A 24,593-nucleotide genomic window follows, 5' to 3' on the forward strand; every position below is an offset into this window, starting at 1 on the left:
GACTTTATCCCAAAGGGCCAGTCAGGATGTTAACCACCAAATGCTCCCCCAAATAATGAAACTTTTTCCTGCTGAAGAGCATTAGTTGGTATAATCTATCTGGATGCCAAAGCACATCCTCTATGTCAAAAAAGAGATAATTTTGGTTTGGGCATAATTATTAATTAGCTGCTTTTTCTGGAGCAATTAGGAGCAGATTCAGCTGCTTTCTGATGGCATGTTATTAACATGTAAGAGATGCTATCCTCCTGTTTTTTCTGGTAGAAGGTATTTGTCCAGTTCAACCAAAAAATTTAAGGTCTTAAGTTACAAAGAAGGTGGCAGATCCCTGTCTACCTTTGAAATAGGCCTTGCTTTTCTTGCCTCCTTATATTCTCTTTCTGACAGGGTTCAGAGGACCTGAAAGCACTAAGAACCTTGGATCTCTTTTGGTCCATATGGTTTGGTTCAGATAGTTCTTGTCTAGATTCCCAAGCCAGTGACACAGATAATAAATACTACAGAAAGCCTTACACTGTTTTAGGTAATGGGGGAAACATGGTACATATATGGACAATGTGAAAAGCTCGTGTAGGGTCTTATCCTCAGAGCCCTAGACTTACCATTTTGGGGTAGGGGTGGGGGAAAGCATTTGGAGAAGGGATACAGCTAAAGTTGATGGTACTTTTTCTTTCTAAGATAAACCAGGTGTCATGAACTGGCAGCCCATGAGCCACATTCACAGATAAATTTTATTTGTCCGACTCAGTGTTTTAAACATGTATTCATTAGTTACTATTTAAAAATAAGGAGAATTCACATAAAAATCAGAATTTCTAACTGGTTTTCAACCATAAGAAGATCTTGGTAACTCTGGACTCCTTTTTTTTTTTTTTAACTTTTTTTCTATTTTTTTTTTAATTAATTTTTAAATCTTATTTTACTATATTTTTTTCACTCATTTCTCATTTTCCCTTTGGTTTGTTTTATTTTTACAAACCCTTGGAGGGCTAAGTTTCACTACATTGCAGGGAGGTAGCTGCTCTGCTGTGTATGAAATCCAGACCTGGAGGCAGGTCCTCTATGAATGGTTTAACACCAGTTTCCACAGGAGCTTGTGCATGATGGGCGAGGGGGCGGCCACCTTTCCAGCTGCACCCCGTGTCCCAGGATGATGGGCTTTCCATACTGGACCCCGGTCACAACATGTGGCAGGGCTGCCACGCCAAGCCCTGAGAACTCAAGGCTCTTATTCTTGTGTTGGAATTACCATCCAGAGATGAATTACAGCTTGCCTCCTTTACGTGGAGCATATTCCTCAGTGTTGCTTTTCATATAGCAGCTTCACTCCTCCCTGTTACTTGCCTTGTCCCTATAGGTCTTTGCTTTATGACCTGTATACTTTGGGTGTATTCGGCAAGGACCAAACCTGACGAGTTAAAATATAATTCTGTAAGGTTTGAGGCCCACTGCTCTTCATCCCTGAGCCCCTCTCTTATATGCTTTAATGGCCCTCTATGCTTTTCCTTCACAGCCATTACAACAGTTTGTAGCTACTTATTTATGTGATTCTTTGATAAATGTCAATCTCCTGTACCATGAGCTGCATGAAGGCAGAGACCTGTTTTGTTCTTAGCTGTATCTCCAGTGTTTAGCACAATGTTTGACATGTGATAAGAATCTGCCTGCAATGCAGAAGACCTGGTTTCGATCTCTGGGTTAGGAAAATCCCCTGAAGGAGGACATGGCAACATACTCCAGTATTCTTGCCTGGAGAGTCCCATGGAGCCTGGTGGACTACAGTCCATGGGGTTGCAAAGAGTCAGACATGACTGAGCGACTAAACACAGCACAGCAAATGCTTAATACATGTTTGATGAACAAGTGAATGTTCCATAGCTTACTTTGGTTGGTCAAATATCCTCCAATGACAGTGGTTACAATTTCACCAGTGGAAAACCTGTATACATTGGGTGATTATCACAGGGGAATATTCTGAGAGAGAGCTTACTGGGGATTGGTGCCTCTGTGCTACCTGTGCTAGTTCAGTTCAGTCGCTCAGTCGTATCTGACCCCTTGCGACCCCATGGACTACAGCACGCCAGGCTTCCCTGCCCATTACCGACTCCCGGAGCCTACTGAAACTCATGTCCATCACGTCAGTGAAGCCATCCAATCATCCCATCCTCTGTCGTCCTCTTCTCCTCCCACCGTCGATCTTTCCCAGCATCAGGGTCTTTTCCAGTGAGTCAGTTCTTCGCATCAGGTGGCCAAAGTATTGGAGTTTCAGCTTCAGCATCAGTCCTTCCAATGAATATTCAGGACTGATTTCCTTTAGGATTAACTGGTTGGATCTCCTTGCAGTCCAACGGACTCTTAAGAGTCTTCTCCAACACCACAGTTCAAAAGCATCAATTCTTCGGGGTTCAGCTTTCTTTATAGTCCAACTCTCACATCCATACATGACTACTGGAAAAGCAATTATGTCTCAGGATCTAAGCTTATTCTGCTAAGCTTCTGCTTCTAGCTAAGCTCAGGTTCCTCCATTAAGATCTCTAGTAGCCCGAGGTTTCAGCTACCAGAACAAAGCTGTTTTTAAATAAGGCTGCTTATAAAAGCATTTTAATTAGTTGAAGTGACTTTCTCTGAATTCTGCTTCATATGCTGTCTTGAAGGCAGTGGTTTTCAAACCTCCAGGTCTTAGGTGGTCAGTCAGATTATAGTCTGCTAGTGAAGTTTTTGGAGAGTTGCAAACTCCTGGAAAGACAAAAGACTGCCCACTGTATCTGAAAGTTGCTTAACTTTCTGAGTATCCTGATCTCACCATTGCATGCCTTTGGTGAACATATACCAAATGCCTCCTGTAAACCAGTTCACTCTGCTGGTTGCTTAGAATGCAGTGGTGAAAAACATACATGTCCTTATAATCATGTGCGTGTGTGTGTGTGTGTGAGTGTGTGAGAGCGTTGCTCAGTTGTGTCTGACTCTTTGCGACCCCATGGACTGTAGCCTGCCAGGATCCTCTGTCCATGGAATTCTCCAGGCAAGAATACCGGAGTGGTAGCCTATCCCTTCTTCAGAGGACCTTCCCAACCCAGGGACTGAACCCAGGCCTCAGGCATTGCAGGCAGATTCTTTACTGTCTGAGCCACCAGTTTCATATGATGACATGGAAAATTTCATATGATAGATATAAAAACAGAAGATATGTCCCCAATCCAGATTGTGTGTGTGTGTGTGTGTGTATGAAGGGGAAGTTGTCAGAGAAGCCTTCTTTTTTTTTTTAATTTAATTTAATTTTATTTTTTTTCAGGAATACATTTTATTTTATTTTATTTATTTATTTTTTAATAAATTTATTTATTTTAGTTGGGGGCTAATTACTTTACAATATTGTAATAGTTTTTGCCATACATTGACATGAATCAGCCATGGGTTTACATGTGTTCCCCTTCCTGGACCCCCCACCCACCTCCCTCCCCATCCCATCCCTCTGGGTCATCCCATTGCCCCGGCCCTGAGCCCTTGTCTCATGCATCGAACATGGAATGGTGTTCTGTTTCACATATGATAATATACATGTTTCAATGCTATTCTCCCAGAACGTCCCACCCTCACCTTCTCCCTCAGAGTCCATAAAATTGTTCTATGCATCTGTGTCTCTTATTCTGTCTCGCATATAGGGTTATCGTTACCATCTTTCAAATTCCATATATATGCATTAGTATACTGTATTGTTGTTTTTCTTTCTGGCTTACTTCACTCTGTATAATGGGCTCCAGTTTCATCCATCTCAGTAGAACTGATTCAAATGTATTGTTTTTAATGGCTGAGTAATATTCCATTGTGTATATGTACCACAGCTTCCTTATCCATTCGTCTGCTGATGGACATCTAGGTTGCTTCCATGTCCTGGCTATTGTAAACAGTGCTGCGATGAACATTGGGGTACACGCGTCTCTTTCAATTCTGGTTTCCTCGGTGTATATGCCCAGCAGTGGGATTGCTGGGTCATATGGCAGTTCTATTCCCAGTTTTTTAAGGAATCTCCACACTGTTCTCCATAGTGGCTGTACTAGTTTGCATTCCCACCAACAGTGTAAGAGGGTTCCCTTTTCTCCACACCCTCTCCAGCCTTCTTAAGAAAAAAATACTGACTTTTAAAGGTTAGTGGGAATTAAGCACTGGGGAAGAAGCTGATGTACATGGCATACTAGACAGTTTTACGTGTAAAGATTCACAAGCAAGAGGAAGCATGGCCCCTTCAGGGCAGGGTAGGATTTTAGGATTGTTGGAATATGGTGAAGGTTGGAGGAGTGAAAGCAGATCTTTGTACCCTGATGCTAGGTCTGGGGAAAATATAACATGGAGGCAAGGTAGAATGATAGAGCAGTGGCTTTGAATTTTTCAGGCTTCAGTTAAAATTCTAGCTCTGCCACTTGCTTTGCTAGCTGGGTAACTTCAGACAATTCATTTGACCATGACATGCTGAGTCTCACTTTCCTTATGTTATAAATATCTGGGCCTGGGATATCTGGGCCTGGGTCAGTTGTTCTGTTCCTTCTCTTAGCCAAATTATTGTATCTCTTCCAGATTGCTCTACTTCCTACCTACCCACACTCATCCTCTTGAACAAATGGCAGTTCCTCAAAAAGTTAAACGTAGAATTTTGATGTGACCCAGCAGTTCCACTCTTAGGGGTATACCCAATAGAATTGAAAACAGGGACCCAAACATATACTTGTATACCAGTGTTCACTGCAGCAGTATTTATAAGAGCTGAAAGGTGGAAACAGCGCAAGTGTCCACCAACAGATAAATGGATAAAATAGGTTTCCATGTGACGCAGTATTCAGACTTGAAAAGGAGTAAAATTGTGATACATGTTACAATATGGATGAACCTTGAAAACATTATGCTAAGTGAAATAAGCCAGGAACAAAAGGACCAATATTGTGTGATTCCACTTGTATAAGATACCTAGAGGGCAAATTCACATAGAGACAGAAAGTAGAATAGAGGTTATTAGGGGCTGGGCAGGAGGGAAAGGAGACAGAGTTTCTGCCTGGGATGATGCAAAAGTTTTAGAAATAGTGGTGATAGTTTTACAACATGGTGAATGTAATTAATGCTATTGAAGAACAATTAAAATGGTTAAAAGGGCAAATTTCATCTTACATAGGTTTCACCACACACACACAAAAAATTCTCCAGAAATTTATTCTTTCATGGTTCCAGAGGCCAGAATTCTGAAATCAAGGTGTCAGCAGGGTTAGTTTCTTTTTGGAGGCTGAGAGAGAATCTGTTCTGTGCTTCTTTTAGCTTCTGGTGGTGCTGATGATCCTTGGAATTCCTTGGCATGTAGATGCATCACTCCATTCTCCGCGTCTGTCTTCACATGGCATTCTCCACTTTGTCTGTCTCTCTGTTTGCAAATATACCTCTTATAAGGACAATAGTCATGTTGGATTAGGACCCACCTTAATCCAGGATGACTGCATCTTAACTTAATTATATCTGCCAATACCCTATTTTCCCAAATATGGTCATTCATATATTCCAGGTCAACATGAAATTTGGGGGGATACTATTCGATCCAATAGGAAGCCACTGCTGTGGATAAAATCTTCTGGAGGAAAGTACATAGAGTCAGAAGGGCAATGACAACACAAAGATCCTTGGAAATACCAACGTCTATATGAGGATAGGCAGAGGGGAAGGAATTCAGGACTCAGACTGAGAAGGAATGATTAGAGAGGTAGGAAGAAATCCAGGAGAAAGTGTTGTATACCACTATACCCAAGGAGAAGGGAAAACTTAATGAAGGAGATGGTGGTCAGTGGTTTTAAATGCAGCACAAAGGTCAAGAAAGACCAAGAAATGGCCATTAGATTTGGCAGTATGGAGGTTGTTGGTGCCCTTGGTGTAAACAGCTGCATTAGGGTGCTTAGGTGAGAAGCCACATTGTTGTGTATTACGTCTCTGTTTTGTGAGCCTTTGAACTGAGAGGCAGCAGTCTATGGGCAAAGTGGCCCCCTCCTTTTTTTTTGACCCACTACCCAGATTCTATTATTAATATTTCACTATACTTGTTTTATCACATATCTGTTATACCAATTCATCTTATTTTTTGGATGCATTTCAAAGTAAGTTGTAGACATCAGAATATTTCCTCCTACTTCAGCATAATACCATTAACTATTTTTATTTTTAAAAATTTATGTATTATTTTTGGCTGCTCTGGATCTTTGTTGCTGGGCTCAGTCTTTCTCTAGTTGCAGGGAGGGGCTACTCTCTATTTGCAGTGTGTGGGATTCTCATTGTCGTGGCTTCTCCTGTTGCGAAGCATGGGCTCTAGGGCATGAGGGCTCAGTAGTTGTGGCGCATGGACTTAGTTGCCCTGCAGCATGTGGAATCTTTCCAAACTGAGGATTGAACCCCTGTCTGCTGCCTTGGCAAGTGGATTCTTAACCATTGGACCACCAGGGAAGTCCTATACCATTAACTAGATTTCAATATTTTAGGGGTTTTTTTCTTTTGAAGTAAAATTTACATACCAAGAAATGCTTACACCTGTGTAAACATTGTAATAATCTCTCTTGGATTCCCCCTTTTTATACTTCACATCTCCTTTTGGTTGTGCCCTGTGCAAAATAGGGCTTATACCCAGCACCAGTCAAGAAAGGGAATGGAAATAGGCATATGCTCAAGGCCGATTAACAGTTCCAAGTTACATAACAACAGGCTTTGTTGTGCATGTCTTACCATAATTCAGTCTGTTATAATCAGATGTATATATGTGTAAATATTTATGAATGGGCTCCTAGCTGCCTAAGGTTACTTGAGGAAGCCCCTGTGGTTAGTTTGTATCCACTGTGTGCCTACAGCGCATGTGCAGTAGTTGGAAAAGTCTGTGTTTATTTTTGTAGCATATCTGTGAGCTCTTCTGAGGGATGAGGTTTAGAGATCAGCTTGCATCCTTTTCAGCTAGGCCACTCCTTGTTGCTCATGCTTAACTTCCTACCTAACATTATGATAAGTTATTTTCCACTTTGATTAAAATGATCACCCTGGAAGTAAGGCCAAAAGGCAGCCATCTTCCCAGGCTAATTCTATGATCCAGGCTTTGATGGACCAGTTTCCAATACTGGCGTTCAGATCATCTGCAATTTTTATGTCAGCCACACATGACTTATTGATTCTGATTGAGAATCAAAAGACTTAACCAATTGTATATGATGTATCCACATGCATCTTGACAAGGGGACTGTATATATAGAGATGTCTCAAGGAGCTGCTTATCAGGGGGCTGGATCAGGATAGGGGAACTGATTTCTTTTCGTTTTTTTTTAGCTACGCTGGGTCTTCATTGCTCTGCGAGGGCTTTCTCTACTTGCAGTAACCAGAGAGCTACTTGTTGTGGTGTGTGGGCTTCTCATTGCAGTGGCTTCTCTTGTTGCAGAGCACGGGCTCTAGGTGCATGGGCTTCAGTAGTTGTGGCACATGGGCTCAGTTGCTCCTTGGCATGTGGGATTTTCCTGGATCAGGGATTGAACCCATGTCCCTTGCATTGGCAGGTGGGCTCTTAACCACTTAATCACCAGGGAAGTCCCTGAGTTCTTTTTTTAAAAAAAAAAATATTGAAGTATAGTTGATTACAATGTTGTGTTATTAAATAGCAAATCACAGCAAAGTGATTCATGTATATGTGTGTGTATGTGTGTGTGTGTTTCTTTTTTAGATTTTTTTCCATTGTAGGTTATAGGAAACTGAGTTCTTGTGGGAAGGACAGCCATAATTCTACTCACATGGACTGAAATTCGCAAGACCAGGCTTCTATACCCTGTGGCTGGTGGTCAGGTTAGAAAAGAGCAACTTCTGGTTGCTTTGCATGTGACACCAATAAAGTTTTATTGGGTCAGGGTCTTTGCATTTAGTTCCTTATCTTGTCCCATTCCAGAAGAACAGCATAGGGCATGTTGCAAAGGGCCCTCCAGATTAAGGAAAACCTAGTGCTTGTCTCTGCAGTTTAACCTTGTGTCTTTTCAGCTGCTGATTTGCAAACACTGCTGTATTTAGTGGGGCTTAGCTTTTGGGGGTATAGTTATGGTATAGAAACCATAGCTAATTGGTTTCCCTGGGTAAGAAAACATTGCAGTATCTAAGCCTGGCATTCCCTCTGTGGAGACGAAATGCTTCTCTAGGGATCAGGCAAGCAATGGAAGGATGGAAGATGGGATAGGATTGTTGAGATGTTAGTTGGCTGTGGTTGAGGCAGATTTTTGCATCTGGGGAAACAGAAAGTGCTTTTGGGAAGAAATGGTTTTAAGTGGCTACTTTAAGGCAAAGATATTCAAGTGGGTTTAGGATCCAGGGAATTAGCAGCTAGGCAGTTCCACCAATGAAAGCGTAGCTTTGCAGGTAGAGGCTGTGTTTAATGGTTGTGTCTTTCTCTGGCAGTTGTTTGTATACAGTCTATGTGTCCTTCAAAACATTCCTTAAAGGGAACCATATTCTAAGGATGTAATTTGGGGTATAATCATTAAAATGTAAAGGGTTTTATTATCCCTTGCTATGAAATTAAAATCTCTTTTGGGTTGATGGTTTTGCATCTGAATAGTTCTTTAACATATTAGAGCTTCATATGTAAATATCTTTTGAAAATTATTAAATTGGTAAATGAAAATAAAAACTGACACTCTCCCCCCACACTCTAGCACTTTTTTTCTCCTTGTTGTCCTGCTTGAAAGGATGTTCTTTCTGCTGAATTGGTTACTCTTGTCCTCTTGGCTCCCAAGCAGTCCTGGCTTCTCCCTAGCCAGTCCCAAGGAGAATAGGGGAGCAATTTTGGAAAAAAAATATTTGAGCCCTCAAACTATTAGCTGAGTTCTCCAGATCATTAGGGATACAATGTGTTATAGATGGACACATGATTGCAGTAGTAGTAAAAATGATATGTTTTCCTTCCAAGCCCAGGATTGGAGGTTAAGTGGCTAAACCAAACTGTATTACAGAAAGTGTTATGGTGTTGTAAATAACAAGATATTCAGAGCAGTGCTATAAAAAGCAGGTTTCATTTTTTCCCCAGTTCCATTATAGGGACAGAATACTGTCTTAGGTCTAACTTTATTGTTGGAGCAGACAGGGTGGAGGGGAAGAACTGAGATACAGTTCTTACTGCTAATTAGTTCCAGGGACTGGGAAGGTAATTTGTCTGACAGCAGGGGTTTGACCCAGCCAGAAGAAGGTTGACAAATTTGGATGTTTCAGAGGATGGGTAGAAGGAACCCAGAAGTATGAGTCTTGGGCTGGTGGTAAGAAGTCTAGGCAGACAGTCAGCATTTAAAACTATTTTTTTTTTTTTATTTTTGGCTGCACTGGGTCTTCCCTTGTTACACACAGGCTTTCTCTAGTTGCAGCCGGTGGGGGCTACTCTTTGTTGAGGTGTGCAGGCTTTTCATTACTCTGGCTTCTCTTAATGAGGAGCACAGGCTCTAGGCATGCCGGCTTCAGTAGTTGTGGCGCACAGGCTCTGTAGTTGCAGCTCTCGGGCCCTAGAGTGCACAAGCTGCAGTAGTTGTGGTTGTTCAGTCACTCAGTCATGCCTGACTCTTTGCGACCCCATGGACTGCAGCATGCCAGGCCTCCCTGTCCATCACCAACTCCCGGAGCTTGCTCAAACTCATGTCCGTTGAGTTGGTTATGCCATCCAACCATCTCATCCTCTGTTGTCCTCTTCTCCTCCTGCCTTCAATCTTTCCCAGCATCAGGGTCTTTTCCAATGAGTCAGTTCTTCTCATCAGATAGATGGCCAAACTATTGGAGTTTCAGCTTCAGCATCAGTCATTCCAATGATTATTCAGGACTGATTTCCTTTAGGATTGACTGGTTTGATCTCCTTGCAGTCCAAGGGACTCTCAAGAGTCTTCTCCAACACCACAGTTCAAAAGCATCAGTTCTTTGGTGCTCAGTTTTCTTTATAGTTCAACTCTCATATCCATACATGACTTCTGGAAAAACCATAGTTTTGACTAGATGGAACTTGTTGGCAAAGTATTTCTTTTGCTTTTTAATATGCTGTCTAGGTTGGTCATAGCTTTTCTTCCAAGGAATAAGCATCTTTAATTTCATTGCTGCAGTCACCATCTGCAGTGATTTTGGAGCCAAAAAAAAAAAAAAAAAGTCTCTCACTGTTTGCATTGTTTCCCCATCTATTTGCCATGAAGAGGTGTGATCAGATGCCATGATCATAGTTTTTTAAATGTTGAGTTTTAATCCAGCTTTTTCACTCTCCTCTTTCACTTGCATCAAGAGGCTCTTTAGTTCTTCTTCACTTTCTGCTGGAAGGGTGGTGTCATCTGCATATCTGAGGTTATTGATATTTCTCCCAGAAATCTTGATTCCAACTTGTGCTTCATCCAGTCTGGCATTTTGCATGATGGACTCTGCATATAAGTTAAATAAACAGGGTGACAGTATATAGCCTTGACGTACTCCTTTCCCAATTTGGAACCACTCTGTGTTTCCATGTCCAGTTCTAATTGCTTCTTGACATGCATACAGATTTCTCATGAGGCAGGTAAGTTGGTCTGGTATTCCCATCTCTTGAAGAATGTTCCACAGTTTGTTGTGATCCACACAGTCAAAGGCTTTGGTTCAGTTAATAAAGCAGAAGTAGATGTTTTTCTGGAGGTCTCTTACTTTTTCTATGATCCAGCAGATGTTGGCAATTTGATCTCTGGTTCCTCTGCCTTTTCTAAAACCAGCTTGAACATCTGGAAGTTCATTGTTCATGTACTGTTGAAGCCTGACTTGGAGAATTTTGAGCATTACTTTGCTAGCCTGTGAGATGAGTGCAATTATGTGATCGTTTGAGCATTCTTTGGCATTGCCTTTCTTTGGGATTGGAATGCAAACTGACCTTTTCCAGTCCTGTGGCCACTGCTGAGTTTTCCAAATTTGCTGGCATGTTGAGTGCAGCACCTTCACAGCATCATCTTTTAGGATTTGAAATAGCTCAACTGGAATTCCATCACCTCCACTAGCTTTGTTTGTAGTGATACTTCCTGAGGCACACTTGACTTCACATTCCAGGATGTCTGGCTCTAGGTGAGTGATCTCACCATCGTGATTATCTGGGTTGTGAAGATCTTTTTTGTACAGTTCTGTGTATTCTTGCCACCTCTTCTTAATATCTTCTGCTTCTGTTAGGTCCCTACCATTTCTGTCCTTTATTGAGCCCATCATTGCATGAAATGTTCCCTTGGTATCTCTTATTTTCTTGAAGAGATCTCTAGTCTTTCCCGTTCTGTTGTTTTCCTCTGTTTCTTTGCACTGATTATGGAGGGAAGGCTTTCTTATCTCTCCTTGCTATTCTTTGGAGCTCTGCATTCAAATGGGTATATCTTTCCTCTTCTCCTTTGCCTTTTGCTTCTCTTCGTTTCTCAGCTATTTGTAAGGCCTCCTCAGACAACCATTTTGCCTTTTTTACATCTCTTTTTCTTGGGGATGGTCTTGATCACTGCCTCCTATACAGTGTCATGAACCTCCATCCACAGTTCTTGAGGCACTCTATCAGATTTAACCCCTTGAATCTATTTCTCACTTCCACTGTATAATCATAAGGGATTTGATTTAGGTCATACCTGAATGGTCTAGTGGTTTTCCCTACTTTCTTCAATTTAAGTCTGAATTTGGCAATAAGGAGTTCATGATCTGAGCCACAGTTAGCTCCCAGTCTTGTTTTTGTTGACTGTATAGAGCTTCTCCATCTTCGGCTGCAAAGAATATAATCAATCTGATTTCAGTGTTGGCCATCTGGTGATGTCCATGTGTAGAGTCTTCCGTTGTGTTGTTGGAAGAGGGTGTTTGCTATGACCAGTGCTTTCTCTTGCAAATCTCTGTTATCCTTTGCCCTGCTTCATTCTGTACTCCAAGGCCAAATTTGCCTGTTACTCCAGGTATCTCTTGACTTCCTACTTTTGCATTCCAGTCCCCTATGATAAAAGGACATCTTTTTTGGGTGTTAGTTCTAGAAGGTCTTGTAGTTCTTCATACAACCATTCAACTTCAGCTTCTTCAGCATTACTGGTTGGGACATAGACTTGGATTACTGTAATATTGAATGGTTTGCCTTGGAAACTAACAGAGATCATTCTTTAGTTTTTGAGATTGCACCCAAGTACTGCATTTTGGACTCTTGTTGACCATGAGGGCTACTCCATTTCACTAAGGGATTCTTGCCCACAGTAGTAGAGATAATGGTCATCTGAGTTAAATTCCCCCATCCCAGTCCATTTTAGTTCACTGTTTCCTAAAATGTCGATGTTCACTCTTGCCATCTGCAGTTTGACCACTTCCAGTTTACCTTGATTCATGGACCTAACATTCCAAGTTCCTATGCAATATTGTTCTTTACACCATCAGACTTTACTTCCATCACGAGTCACATCCACAACTGGGTGTTGTTTCCGCTTTGGCTCTGTCTCTTCATTCTTTCTGGAGTTATTTCTCCACTCTTCTCCAGTAGCATATTGGGCACCTACCAGCCTGGGGAGTTCATCTTTCAGTGTCATATCTTTTTGCCTTTTCATGCTGTTCATGGGGTTCTCAAGGCAAGACTACTGAAGTGGTTTGCCATTCCCTTCTCCAGTGGACCATGTTTTGTCAGAACTCTCCACCATGACCTATCTGCCTTGGGTGGCCCTACCCTGCCTGGCTCATAGTTTCATTGAGTTAGACAAAGCTGTTGTCCATGTGATCAGTTTGATTAGTTTTCTGTGATTGTGGTTTTCATTCTATCTTCCCTCTGAGGGATAAGGATAAGAGGCTCATGGAATCTTCCTGATGAGAGAGACTGACTGGGGGAAACTGGCTCTTGTTCTGATGGGCGGGGCCATGCTCAGTAAATCTTTAATCCAAATTCTGTTTTTGGGCAGGAATGTATTCCCTCCTTGTTGTTCCCAGCCTGGAAATCACTCCCTTTGTTCTCCTAGGGAGAATGAATCGATCCTGCCCAGCCTTCTTTTCCTCCTCCCCACGTTCTCTCCGCTCCCAGGCTTCCCTGTCTTTCACCATCTTCCAGAGCTTGCTCAAACTCATGTCCATTGAGTCAGTGATGCATACAGCCATCTCGTCCTCTGTCGTCCCCTTCTCCACTTTCTCCCTCAATCTTTCCCTGCATGAGGGTCTTTTCTAATGTGTCAGCTCTTTGCATCAGGTGACCAAAGTATTGGAGCTTCAGCTTCAGTAGTTGTGGTGTTCAGGCTTATTTGCTCCATGTCATGTGGGCTCTTCCTGAACGAGGGATCAAACCCATGTCCCCTGCATTGACTGGTAGGTGGATTCTTATCCACCACACCAATAGGCAAGTCCACAAATGGACTTTTTTTCTTTTTTTAAAAAACTTTTAATTCTAGAGTAGTTTTAGATTTACAAGTATATCACAAAGATAATAAAGAGAGTTCCCATATATCTGACACCTAGTTTCCTGTTCTTAACATCTTACATTTGTGTGGCACATTAATTACAGTTAATAAACCAATACTGATACATTATTACTCAGTAAATCCATACTTATTTGGATTTCATTAGGTTTTACTTAATATCCTTTTTGTATTCCAGCATCCTGTTTAGGACACCACATTACATTTTGTCAACAGTCTCTTTAGGTTCTTCTTGCCTGTGACAGTTTCTTAGACTTGCCAGTATTTTTGATGACCTTGACCATTTTGAGGAGTACTGATCAGGCAGTTTGTATACTGTTCCCCTAGTTGGGATTTGTTAGTGTACTTTCTCATGTTTAGACTGGGGCTTTTGGTTTTGGGGGGTGCAGGGAGACTACAGAGGTAAATTACCCTTTTCATTAAATCATGTCAAAGTGAAAGTGCAAGTCACTCAGTCGTGTCTGACTCTTTGTGACCCCTTGGACTATACAGTCCATGGAATTCTCCAGGCCAGAATACTGGAGTGGGTAGCCCTTCCTTTCTACGGGGGATCTTCCCAACCCAGGGATTGAACACAGGTCTCCTGCATTGCAGGCAGATTCTTTACCAGCTGAGCCACAAGGGAAGCCCAAGAATACTGGAGTGGGTAGCCTATCCCTTCTCTAGCGAATCTTCTCGACCCAGGAATCGAACTGGGGTGTCCTGCATTGCAAGTGTATTCTTTACCAACTAAGCTATCAGGGAACCCAAAAAAGGGTACATACTATCCACATGACTTATCACTGTTGATGTTGACCGTGATCACCTGGCTGAGGTACTGTTTGCTAGGTTTCTTCACTTTATTTTTGTTTTGTTTTTGGCCACACCACATGGTTTGTGGAATCTTAGTTCTCCGACCAGGGATCAAACCCGTGCCCCCTGCAGTGGAAGCACAGAGTCCTAACCACTGGCCCACCAGGGAATTCCTAGTTTCTTCACTTTAAAGTTACTATTTTCCACAACTGCACTTTTCCATACTGTACTCTTTGGAAGGATGTTACTACATGTACTCCACAGTTAAGGAGTAGGAATTATGCTTCATTTTCTTGAGGGTAGAGTATCTGTATAAATTATTTGAAATTCTTCTGCACGGGAGATTTGTCTCATTTCCTATACTTATTCACTCATTTATATTGGACTAATGTATCTGTGGATTCATGAATATTTATTTTATACTTTGAGTTATAATCCAATACTACTTTATTGTATTGCTCAAATTGTTCTGGCTTTGACCATTGGGAGCTCTTTCATTTGGCACCTGTGTCTCTTTGACACACTTCTATCATTGTGGGATGTTGTTTGTATTTGACCACTTCCTTACTTTCTGACAATACAGCATGCTCCAGGCTCATCTTATAGATTTCTTGCCATAACCCTAGAATGCCATTTTTCCAAGGAGGCCTGGTCCTTTTTTTGGCAAATGGTACTAGAAATCAAGATCTGGGTGCTTGATGTGCTTGTTGCTGCTGAGGTTTCCTTGCTTCTAGGCCCCCTTAGCTGATAGAGCGAGGAAATATGTGTATATACTAACCCACGTATATCCACCTGTCTGTAAATATTTTTAGGTGTAACTATATGTGTTTATCTGGATGGTATCACCAACTCAGACATGAGTTTGAGCAAGCTTTGGGAGTTGGTGATGGACAAGGAAGCCTGGCGTGCTGTAGTCCATGGGGTCACAAAGAGTTGGACACGACTGAGCGACTGAACTGAACTGATCTGTATTTATGTTGAACATGGGTTTATAGTGATGTTTCTAATTCAGATCCATTACCACCTGGATCATTGTAACCTTCTCTTGCCAATCTGTAAAATCCCATTCTAACAGTGAGAAACCTGGCTCCCACTATCTGCCATCCATTTACTTAATTCTTCAGCTCTAGCATACATGCATTTCAGTATCAGAATTATTACCTCATACCCCCATGGGAAACAACTGTATCCACTAGAGTACATGCTTATGTTTCTTTTGGTTTTACTCTTGCACACTTCATTCATTTCCTAGGTTACTTAGGTCAGCACATTCCCCCCCCCCCTTCAGTGAAGTTGTTTCATACATTTGTAATACAGCTAGATTGTTTCATGGTGATTTTAATACAGTGTGTTAAATGTACTGATAGAGATGAACAGATAGGGGAATATTGAGGTGGAACAACTGATGGGGGGAAGGTAGGGATGAAAGGCATCCTAGAGGAACCACAAGTGAGGCCTGATCTTAAAGCAGCTCTTGAAATGTGGTTTCTGGACCAGAAGCATTAACATCACCTGAGAACTTTGTAGAACTGCAAACTCTTGGGCCTCACTACAGAATCAGAAAATCTGATGTTGGGGTCCAGCAATCTGTGTTTTAACAAGCCCTCCAGGAGATTGTGCAGAACATTGAGAAACAGTGTCTTAAAGAATGAGTGAGGTCAGCTTGGAGAGGAGTATAGTCCAGAAGAGGAAGGTGGTGTGAGCCTAAGCTTTAGAGGACAAAGTAGTATGATGGGCTTAAGGGGTTAAAAGAAAATGTTTGAGGCAGAAAGTGGCAGAAGTTAAGGCAGAGAGATCAGCACTTCCTGGCTGTATCAGTCAGAGCATGGAATGCCAGGCTACAGAGCTTAAACTTCATTCTTAGGCCATAGAAAGCCACTGAAGATTTTGTTGTTGTTGTTAACAGATTTGTTGAGGTACCATTCCATTCTCATACCATAAAAGTGTACAGTTTAATAATTTTAGTATATTCACAGAGTTGTGCACCCCATCACTACAGTTAGTTTTAGAACATTTTCATCACCCTTAAAAGAAATTCCGTACCTTTCAGCCATCATACCCTCTCCAGTCCCTGAATGCCCCAGCCACCAGCCCCTGGCAACCACTAATCTACTTTCTCTGTGAATTTGCCTAACCTGGACATTTCATATAAATAGAATTATAAAATATATGCCCTTTTGTGACTGGCTTTTTTATGTATAGTTGATGTACAATATTATGTAAGTTACAGGTATATGATATAGTGATTCACAACTTTTAAAGCTTATACTCATTTGTAGTTATTATAAAATATTGGCTATATTTCCTTAGTTGTACAATATACTCTTGTAGCTTATTTTATACCTGATAGTTAGTACCTCTTAATCCCTTACCCCTATGTTGCCTGCCACCACCCCCATCCCTCTCCCCAATGGTAACCACTAATTTATTCTCTGTATCAGTGAGTGACTGGCTTATTTCATGTAGCAAAATGTTTTTAAGACTCATTCATGCTGTAGCATTATTTCATTCCTTTTTATGGCTGCATAATATTCCCTTGTATGGGTATATCACCTTTTTATCTGGTATATCATCATTTGATGGACATTTGTGTTATTTCTCCTTTTGGTTTAGTGAATAATATAATACTGCTGTGAACATTCATGTGCAAGATTTTCTGTGACCAAATGTTTTCATCTCTCTTGGGTATATACCTGGGAGTAGAATTCCTAAATTACATGGTAACTCTATGTGTAACTTTTTAAGGAACTGATGGACTGATTTCTGAAGCATCTACTCCATTTTACATTCCTACCAACAGTGTTATAGAGTTTCAATTTTTCCACTTTTTCATGTTGCTGTCAACACTTGTTATTTTCTCTTTTTGATTCTAATCATCCTAATGAGCATGAAGTGTTATTGTGGTTTTGGTTTGCATTTTCCATGATGACTAATGATATTGAGCCTCTTTTCATGTGGTTGTAAGCTATTTGTATATCTTCTTTGGAGAAATAGTCAGATACTTTGCCCATTTTAATTGGGTTACTTGTCTTTTTTTTTTTTTTTTTGGCGGGATCTTAGTTCCCTGACCAGGGATTGAACCCAGGGCTGTGGCAGTGAAAGTGTTGAGTCCTAACCACTGGACCACCAGGGAAGTCCCTCTTTGTCTTTTAATTATTGAGTTGTAAGAGTTATTTATATATTCTAGGTACAAATCCTTTATCAGGTACAAGATTTGCAAGTATTTTCTCTCATTCCTTGGGTTGTCTTTTCACTTTCTTCGTGGTATCCTTTGAAGCACAAATGTTTTTAGCTTTTATGAAGCCCAGTTTATTTTTTACTTTGGTTGCACATGTGTTTGGCATCATATCTAAGAAACCATTGCCAAATCCAAGGTCATGACAGAGTTACACCTATTACACCTAACTTTCTTCTAAGAGTTTTGTGGTTTCAGCACTTACATTTAGGTCTTTGATTCATTTTGAATTAATTTTTCTGTATGTTGTGAGGTAGGGGACCAATTTCATTCTTTTTGCACATGGATATTTAGTTGAAAAGACTACTCTTTCCTCAGTGAATTGTTGTGGCACCCTTTCAAAATCTATCAACTGTAAACCACTGAAGACTTTTAAGCAGAGGACTGACAATTTCTTTTATGTTTTAAGACAATATCTCTGGCTCCTGTGCAGAGAATATGTTGGAGGGGCCAAGAGTGGACATAGGGAAACCAGTGAGCAGGAAGTTGCAGTTATCCAATCCAGAGATGATGGTGACTTGGACCACAGTAGTGGTAGAGATGAGAGAGCAAGACACAGATTGTTTTTGGGAAATAAAGTTAGGAGGGCTTGGGGGACTGTTGGCTAAGGGATGAGGTGGTTAGAAAGAGAAGTCAAGGATCACTCATTTGGGTTGGAGTCAAGGATGATCTTTAGATTTTTAGCTTGTATGACTGAGTGGATGTTACTGTCATTTATTACCATACAAACAGAGAAGCACGCCTTAAGAGGAAATAAATAAGTTTAATTTGGAATTAATTGAATTGGAGGTGCCTGTGAAACTTTCAAGTGGAGATGTACAGAAGGCAGTTGGAATATGGGTCTAGACTAAAGCTTGAAGGCAAGCTTTGGGTTGGAGAAAGTGTTTTGGAAGTTAGGAACACATAGGTGGGAGTGGAAGCTCTAGGAGACAATAAGGAGAAAGGAAAAGGAGTGAGAAGAGGGCTAGGACTGAGCCTTTGGGGAGGAAGAATAGGAACCTAAGAAAGACACAGAGAAGAAATGGCCAATGATGGGGGAGGAAACCAGGAGGAATCTATATGAATCCAGTGGAGGGAGGGATTTGCAAGGACAGAGTGATCAACAGTGTGAAATGTATCACAGAGATCCAGAAAAATAAGGCCTGAGAAGTGCTCATGTATCTTCTTGTTTCCATGCTCCCACAATATAGGTTGGTTATTGTATGTGCAGTAACCTTTGCACATACATTTCCTACAATTGGTACCTGAAGTTGTTGCTAGCAGGGTTTGGTGGATATTTGTGTCTTCTTAAGTGATGCCAGCTCTCATTGGTATCTCCTGTGCTAATCTTTCCCATCCTGAATTGAGGATACTGAAAGCTCAACTATGGTTTGGGTTCCAAAATGGACTCTAAAGCATTCTTAGACTGAATGTTCAATTTGTTTCCTTTCTTTCTAATCGTCTACCTATCAGTCTCTCTCTGTGTATGCATAGCTTTTTTTAACCTTATTTTTACAGATACGTGAAGGAGGCCAAAGAAGCAACTAAGAATGGAGATCTGGAAGAAGCACTGAAACTTTTCAACTTGGCAAAGGACATTTTTCCCAACGAAAAGGTGATGAGCAGAATCCAGAAAATACAGGAAGCCTTGGAGGAGTTGGCAGAAGATGGAGATGATGAATTCATAGATGTGTGCAACTCTGGCCTGCTGCTTTATCAAGAACTGCACAACCAACTATATGAGTACCAGAAGGAAGGTGTAGCTTTCCTCTATAGCCTCTATAGGGATGGAAGAAGAGGTGGCATTCTGGCAGACGATATGGGGTTAGGAAAGACTGTTCAAATCATTGCTTTCCTTTCTGGTATGTTTGATGCTTCACTTGTGAACCATGTGCTTCTGATCATGCCAACCAGTCTCATCAGCGTGTGGCTAAGAGAATTTGTCAAGTGGACTCCAGGAATGAGAGTCAAAACCTTTCACGGTCCTAGCAAGGATGAACGTACCAGAAACCTCTGTCGGATTCAGCAAAGGAATGGTGTCATTATCACCACATACCAAATGTTAATCAATAATTGGCAGCAGCTTTCCAGCTTGAATGGCCAAGAGTTTTTGTGGGACTATGTCATCCTTGATGAAGCACATAAAATAAAAACCTCATCTACCAAGTCAGCAATATGTGCTCGTGCAATCCCTGCCAGTAATCGCATCCTCCTCACAGGAACCCCAATCCAGAATAATTTACAAGAACTATGGTCCCTATTTGATTTTGCTTGTCAAGGGTCCCTGCTAGGAACATTAAGAACTTTTAAAATGGAGTATGAAAATCCTATTACTAGAGCAAGAGAGAAGGATGCTACCCCAGGAGAAAAAGCTTTGGGATTTAAAATATCTGAAAACTTAATGGCAATCATAAAGCCCTATTTTCTCAGGAGGACTAAAGAAGAGGTACAGAAGAAAAAGTCAAGCAACCCAGAGGTCCAGCTTAGTGAAAAGAGTCCAGATGTTGGTGCCATATGTGAAATGCCTTCCCTTTCTAGGAAAAATGATTTAATTATTTGGATACGTCTTGTACCTTTACAAGAAGACATATACAGGAAATTTGTGTCTCTAGATCATATCAAGGAGTTGTTAATGGAGACACGCTCACCTTTGGCTGAGCTGGGTGTCTTAAAGAAGCTCTGTGATCATCCTAGGCTGCTATCTGCACGAGCTTGTGGTTTGCTGGATCTAGGAGCTGCCAAATTCTCTGTTCAGGATGAAATTGAAGGGGAAGACTCCTCAGATGTGGACCATATTGATCAAATAAGTGATGATACACTGATGGAAGAATCTGGAAAAATGATATTTCTAATGGACCTGCTTAAGAAACTGCGAGATGAAGGGCATCAAACTCTGGTGTTTTCCCAGTCAAGACAAATTCTAAACATCATTGAACGTCTCTTAAAGAATAGGCACTTTAAGATATTGCGAATCGATGGAACAGTTACTCATCTTGTGGAACGAGAAAAAAGAATTAGTTTATTCCAGCAAAATAAAGATTACTCTGTTTTTCTGCTTACCACTCAAGTAGGTGGTGTTGGCTTAACACTAACTGCAGCAAGCAGAGTGGTCATCTTTGACCCTAGCTGGAATCCTGCAACTGATGCTCAAGCCGTGGATAGGGTTTACCGAATTGGACAGAAAGAAAATGTTGTAGTTTATAGGCTCATCACTTGTGGAACTGTAGAGGAAAAAATATACAGAAGGCAGGTTTTCAAGGACTCATTAATAAGACAAACTACTGGTGATAAGAAGAACCCTTTCCGATATTTTAGTAAACAAGAATTAAGAGAGCTCTTTACAATTGAGGATTTTCAGAACTCTGCAACCCAGCTACAGCTTCAGTCTTTGCATGCTGCTCAGAGGAGATCTGATAAGAACCTAGATGAACATATTGCCTTCCTGCACTCTTTGAGGATAGCTGGAATCTCAGACCATGATTTGATGTATACACGTGACCTGTCTGTTAAAGAAGAGCTTGATGTGATCGGAGACTCGCACTATATTCAACAAAGAGTTCAGAAAGCTCAGTTCCTTGTTGAATCTGAGTCTCAAAATACAGAGCTCTTAATGGAAAGACAAAAAACTGGGAATGAGGGCATCTGGCTGAGAGAACCTGTATATCAAACAAAGAAGAAACGTCCCGAAGTAAATAAACCACAGCCTCAGCCTTCATCTCGTCTACCTATTTATCACACCCAGGAAGAAGAAATCAGTTGTCTAATGTCCAGCGTAATCATTGATGATCTGCCCAAAGAGGGTGAGAAAGATCTCTCCAGGATAAAGATGAATGATACCATCCCACAAGATGGTAGGCACCCATGTGCAAATACATTTGATGATGAGTTTGTCACTACTTTACCCAAGGGGTGTGGAGATGAAGAAGAGATTTTCCCTGACTCTTTATCAGGGATGGCTCTACAAAAAGAGGCATCACAAGAGGGGTCTATGCAGGAGTCAGAGCAAGAGAGCCCTCTGGGAAGTTTTAATTATTTACCTAGCAAGTCAGTCAGAGTTGATCTTGGACCAAATCTAGATCAACTAGAGGATGATGAGATTTTACATCACTGCAATCCCTCGCGTGCTAATCCCGAAACAAAGGAATATCAAAGGCCAGAATTGAATATATCTGTTATTAAAATAGCTGATGATGACTTAGCAGCAGCCCACAGTGCACTGCAGGATGCTCAAGCAAATGAGGCCAAATTGGAAGAGGAGCCTTTAGCCTCTTCAGCACAGTATGCATGTGATTTCAATCTTTTCTTGGAAGACTCGGCAGACAATGGACAAAATCTTTCCAGTCAGTCTCTGGAGCATGTGGAGAAAGAAAATAGCTTGTGTGGCTCTGCAGATAATTCCAGAGCAGAGTCAGTGCATAGCAAAGCATGTCTCAGTGTGGATCTTTCTGAGGAAAATGATGAGCCAGAAGAAGTAGTTAAGGTGAAAGTCAGAAGACAAGCCAGACAAATTGTTTCAGATGATGAAGGTGAACATACTTTTAAAGATACTTCAAGCACAAACCCATTTGACACATCTCCCTTCCCGTTTTTATCTGTAAAACAATTCGATGCCTCAACTCCCAAAAATGACATCAGTCCACCTGGAAGGTTCTTTTCACCTAAAATATCTGACAGTATAAATCAGTCTGTAAACTCTAGAAGATCCCTGGCTTCTAGGAGGTCTCTTATTAATGTGGTTTTAGACCACGTGGAGGATATGGAGGAAAGACTTGACAATAGCTGTGAAGCAAAGGTTGTTGAAGATTATCTGGAGGAAGGAGCAGAGGAAAGCAGTGACGAAGCCCCAGAGCATACAAAAGAAGAGCCTTCCAGAGAAACACTGTCTTCAGAAAATAAATCTAGTCTGTTAAGTACATCTAAGCCTGGTGCTCTGGCTCAGGAGACCTCTCCAGGTGACCCTGAGCCTTTGTCTGGTGGACAGTTGGTTGACTCTCCCCAGGATGAGGCAGTGGAGGCTGTGAATGACTATGACACTCTTGTCTTGCATGGAAAAGAACTGAAAGAGTGTGGAAAAATACAGGAGGCCTTAGACTGCTTAGTTAAAGCACTTGACATAAAAAGCTCAGATCCTGAAGTCATGCTCATGACTTTAAGTTTGTATAAACAACTTAATAAAACTTGAGAATATAACCTGTTTTATAGTATTTTAAAGCAAAACTTGAGTATGAGGTAATTTGTTCCCATAATTGGATTCTTTGGGAGCATGAAGCCTTCAGGCTTAAGGTGAGAGAACTCAAAAAGTGAGTTTTTGTTCTAACCTTTTTTGTTAATTTTGTATTTACCAACTGCTCCTACTTTCCCCCATACATATATTCTGGTATTCTGAGCACTAGGTTAATATTTCCTTACTCAAGTATTCTTATATTTTTCTTTTAGGCATACTCTGTAAACTTAACAGAACTATGTTATTTCTAGAGAAGTTTTTGTAACATTACTCTGGCCATTTTAAATTTTACTCTGAGAATGTCAATTTTGTATATCACAGTCCAGATATTAATAATATTAAAGTTACTTTTCTCAAGCATTTTTCATTCAGTTTCTTTCACTGAGATGGTTGATATTGACAAATACATGTAAAAATCATTAGGCAGAAGTCTGTCATTAGTATTCCAGATCTGAGACCCACTTAACATACACTAGCATGTAGGCTGTTGGTTTACTACACCCAAAGACTGGGGTAAAGTAGCTGGTGCTGGGCTGCTTTATCACAGGTGTCCTACCCTGGAGTCCCTTTGCAGACCATTTGGCCATCCATCACTCACCACCAGCTGAGTTCTGACACGTGCTAACACGTCATATCTTCAGGTTATAGACTGAAAAGGAGTTTGGTTCCCTCCTAAAAACATAAAGTGCAGCATAGCATTCTGTGCTCTATCACTGGAGAATTTATCAAGTACCAGCTGTGTATTAGGTACTCTACATAGGTTTCTTGTTTAATCCTTACCATAATCCTTTGAGGTCAAGGGTAGCATTTCCATTTTTTAATTGAAGAAATGGCTTGGTGAGCCTGTGACCTGCCCAAGATCACACAGTAAGGGGTGAAATGGTTTGTTAACCATGTGTTGCCTAGTGACAAGCCACTATAATAACTGAGCTGCTTTTACGCACATTTCTTGACACCAAATGTGGGGTTTTTCCATACCTAGCAGTTCTCCATTTCTTTGCAGACACCAACTAGGTATTCTACAATTCAACTCAATTCTGACACTCCCTGGATTCGAGTCAAGCTGCACACAGGTTAAGGGCTCACTCCCATAAGACTGCCTTCAACGTCAGATGCCAGTTACTAGTATTAGGGTCCCATGTTATCCATACTTCTCTTCAGCTTGGCTACAAATTGAGGGTTCCTGAGGATGGCTGCTTCTTCAGGTTCAGTAATTTGTTTGAGCTGCTCATAGAACTTAGGAAAACCTATTATTACTGGTTTTTAACTATAACTCAGGAACAGCCAAATGAAAAGAGATGCATGGGGCAAGGATGGAGAATGAGGTGTGTGAGCTTCTATGTCCTCTCTGGGCATGGTTACACTTCCAGCACCTTGATGTGTTCACCAACCTGAAGCTCTGAACCCTGTCATTTAGAATTTTTTTACAGAAGTTTCATTGTGTAGGCATGATTGTTTAAATCATTTAAATCACTGGCCATTGGTAAATAACTATTTCTAGCACCTCTCTTCTCCCTAGAAGCCAGGGGGTGAGGCCAAGAGTTCCAAGCCACTAATTAAGTCTTTCTGGTGACCAGTCCCCATCCTGAAGCTATTGAGGGGTCCCCAGCCACCAATCATATCATTAACATAAAAAAAGGCCAAATCACTACATAGATTCCAAGGAAGCCGTGTTGCCAGTAACCAGGGACAAAGATATTTTTTATCACATACACACATATGAAAGTTCCATGGATGGAAGAGCCTGGTAGGCTACAGTCCATGGGTTTGCAAAGAGTTGGACACGACTGAGTGAATTCACTTTCTTTCTCTCTATAGTTCCTTTTGGAGAAGGAAATGGCAACCCACTCCAGTGTTCTTGCCTGGAGAATCTCATGGCTAGAAGGGCCTGGTGGGCTGCGGTCTATGGGGTTGCAAAGAGTCGGACACGACTAAGCAA

General features: G+C 41.2%; 1 protein-coding gene across 1 annotated transcript in view; it reads left to right on the forward strand.

Moving 5' to 3' along the window:
* ERCC6L (ERCC excision repair 6 like, spindle assembly checkpoint helicase) overlaps positions 1-23,014 on the forward strand; it is a 35,375-nt gene extending 12,361 nt beyond the window's left edge. Inside the window, exon 2 of the mRNA XM_081567490.1 lies at positions 18,949-23,014. Within this exon, the coding sequence (XP_081423616.1) occupies positions 18,949-22,612 (3,664 nt within the window). The 3' untranslated portion in view covers positions 22,613-23,014. The remainder of the gene's footprint in view (positions 1-18,948) is intronic.
* The last annotated feature ends 1,579 nt before the right edge of the window (positions 23,015-24,593 follow it).

The sequence above is a fragment of the Giraffa tippelskirchi genome, chromosome X, assembly GCF_054371585.1.
Source record: "Giraffa tippelskirchi isolate mGirTip1 chromosome X, T2T-mGirTip1v1.2.pri, whole genome shotgun sequence".
NCBI classification, from domain to species: Eukaryota; Metazoa; Chordata; class Mammalia; order Artiodactyla; family Giraffidae; genus Giraffa; species Giraffa tippelskirchi.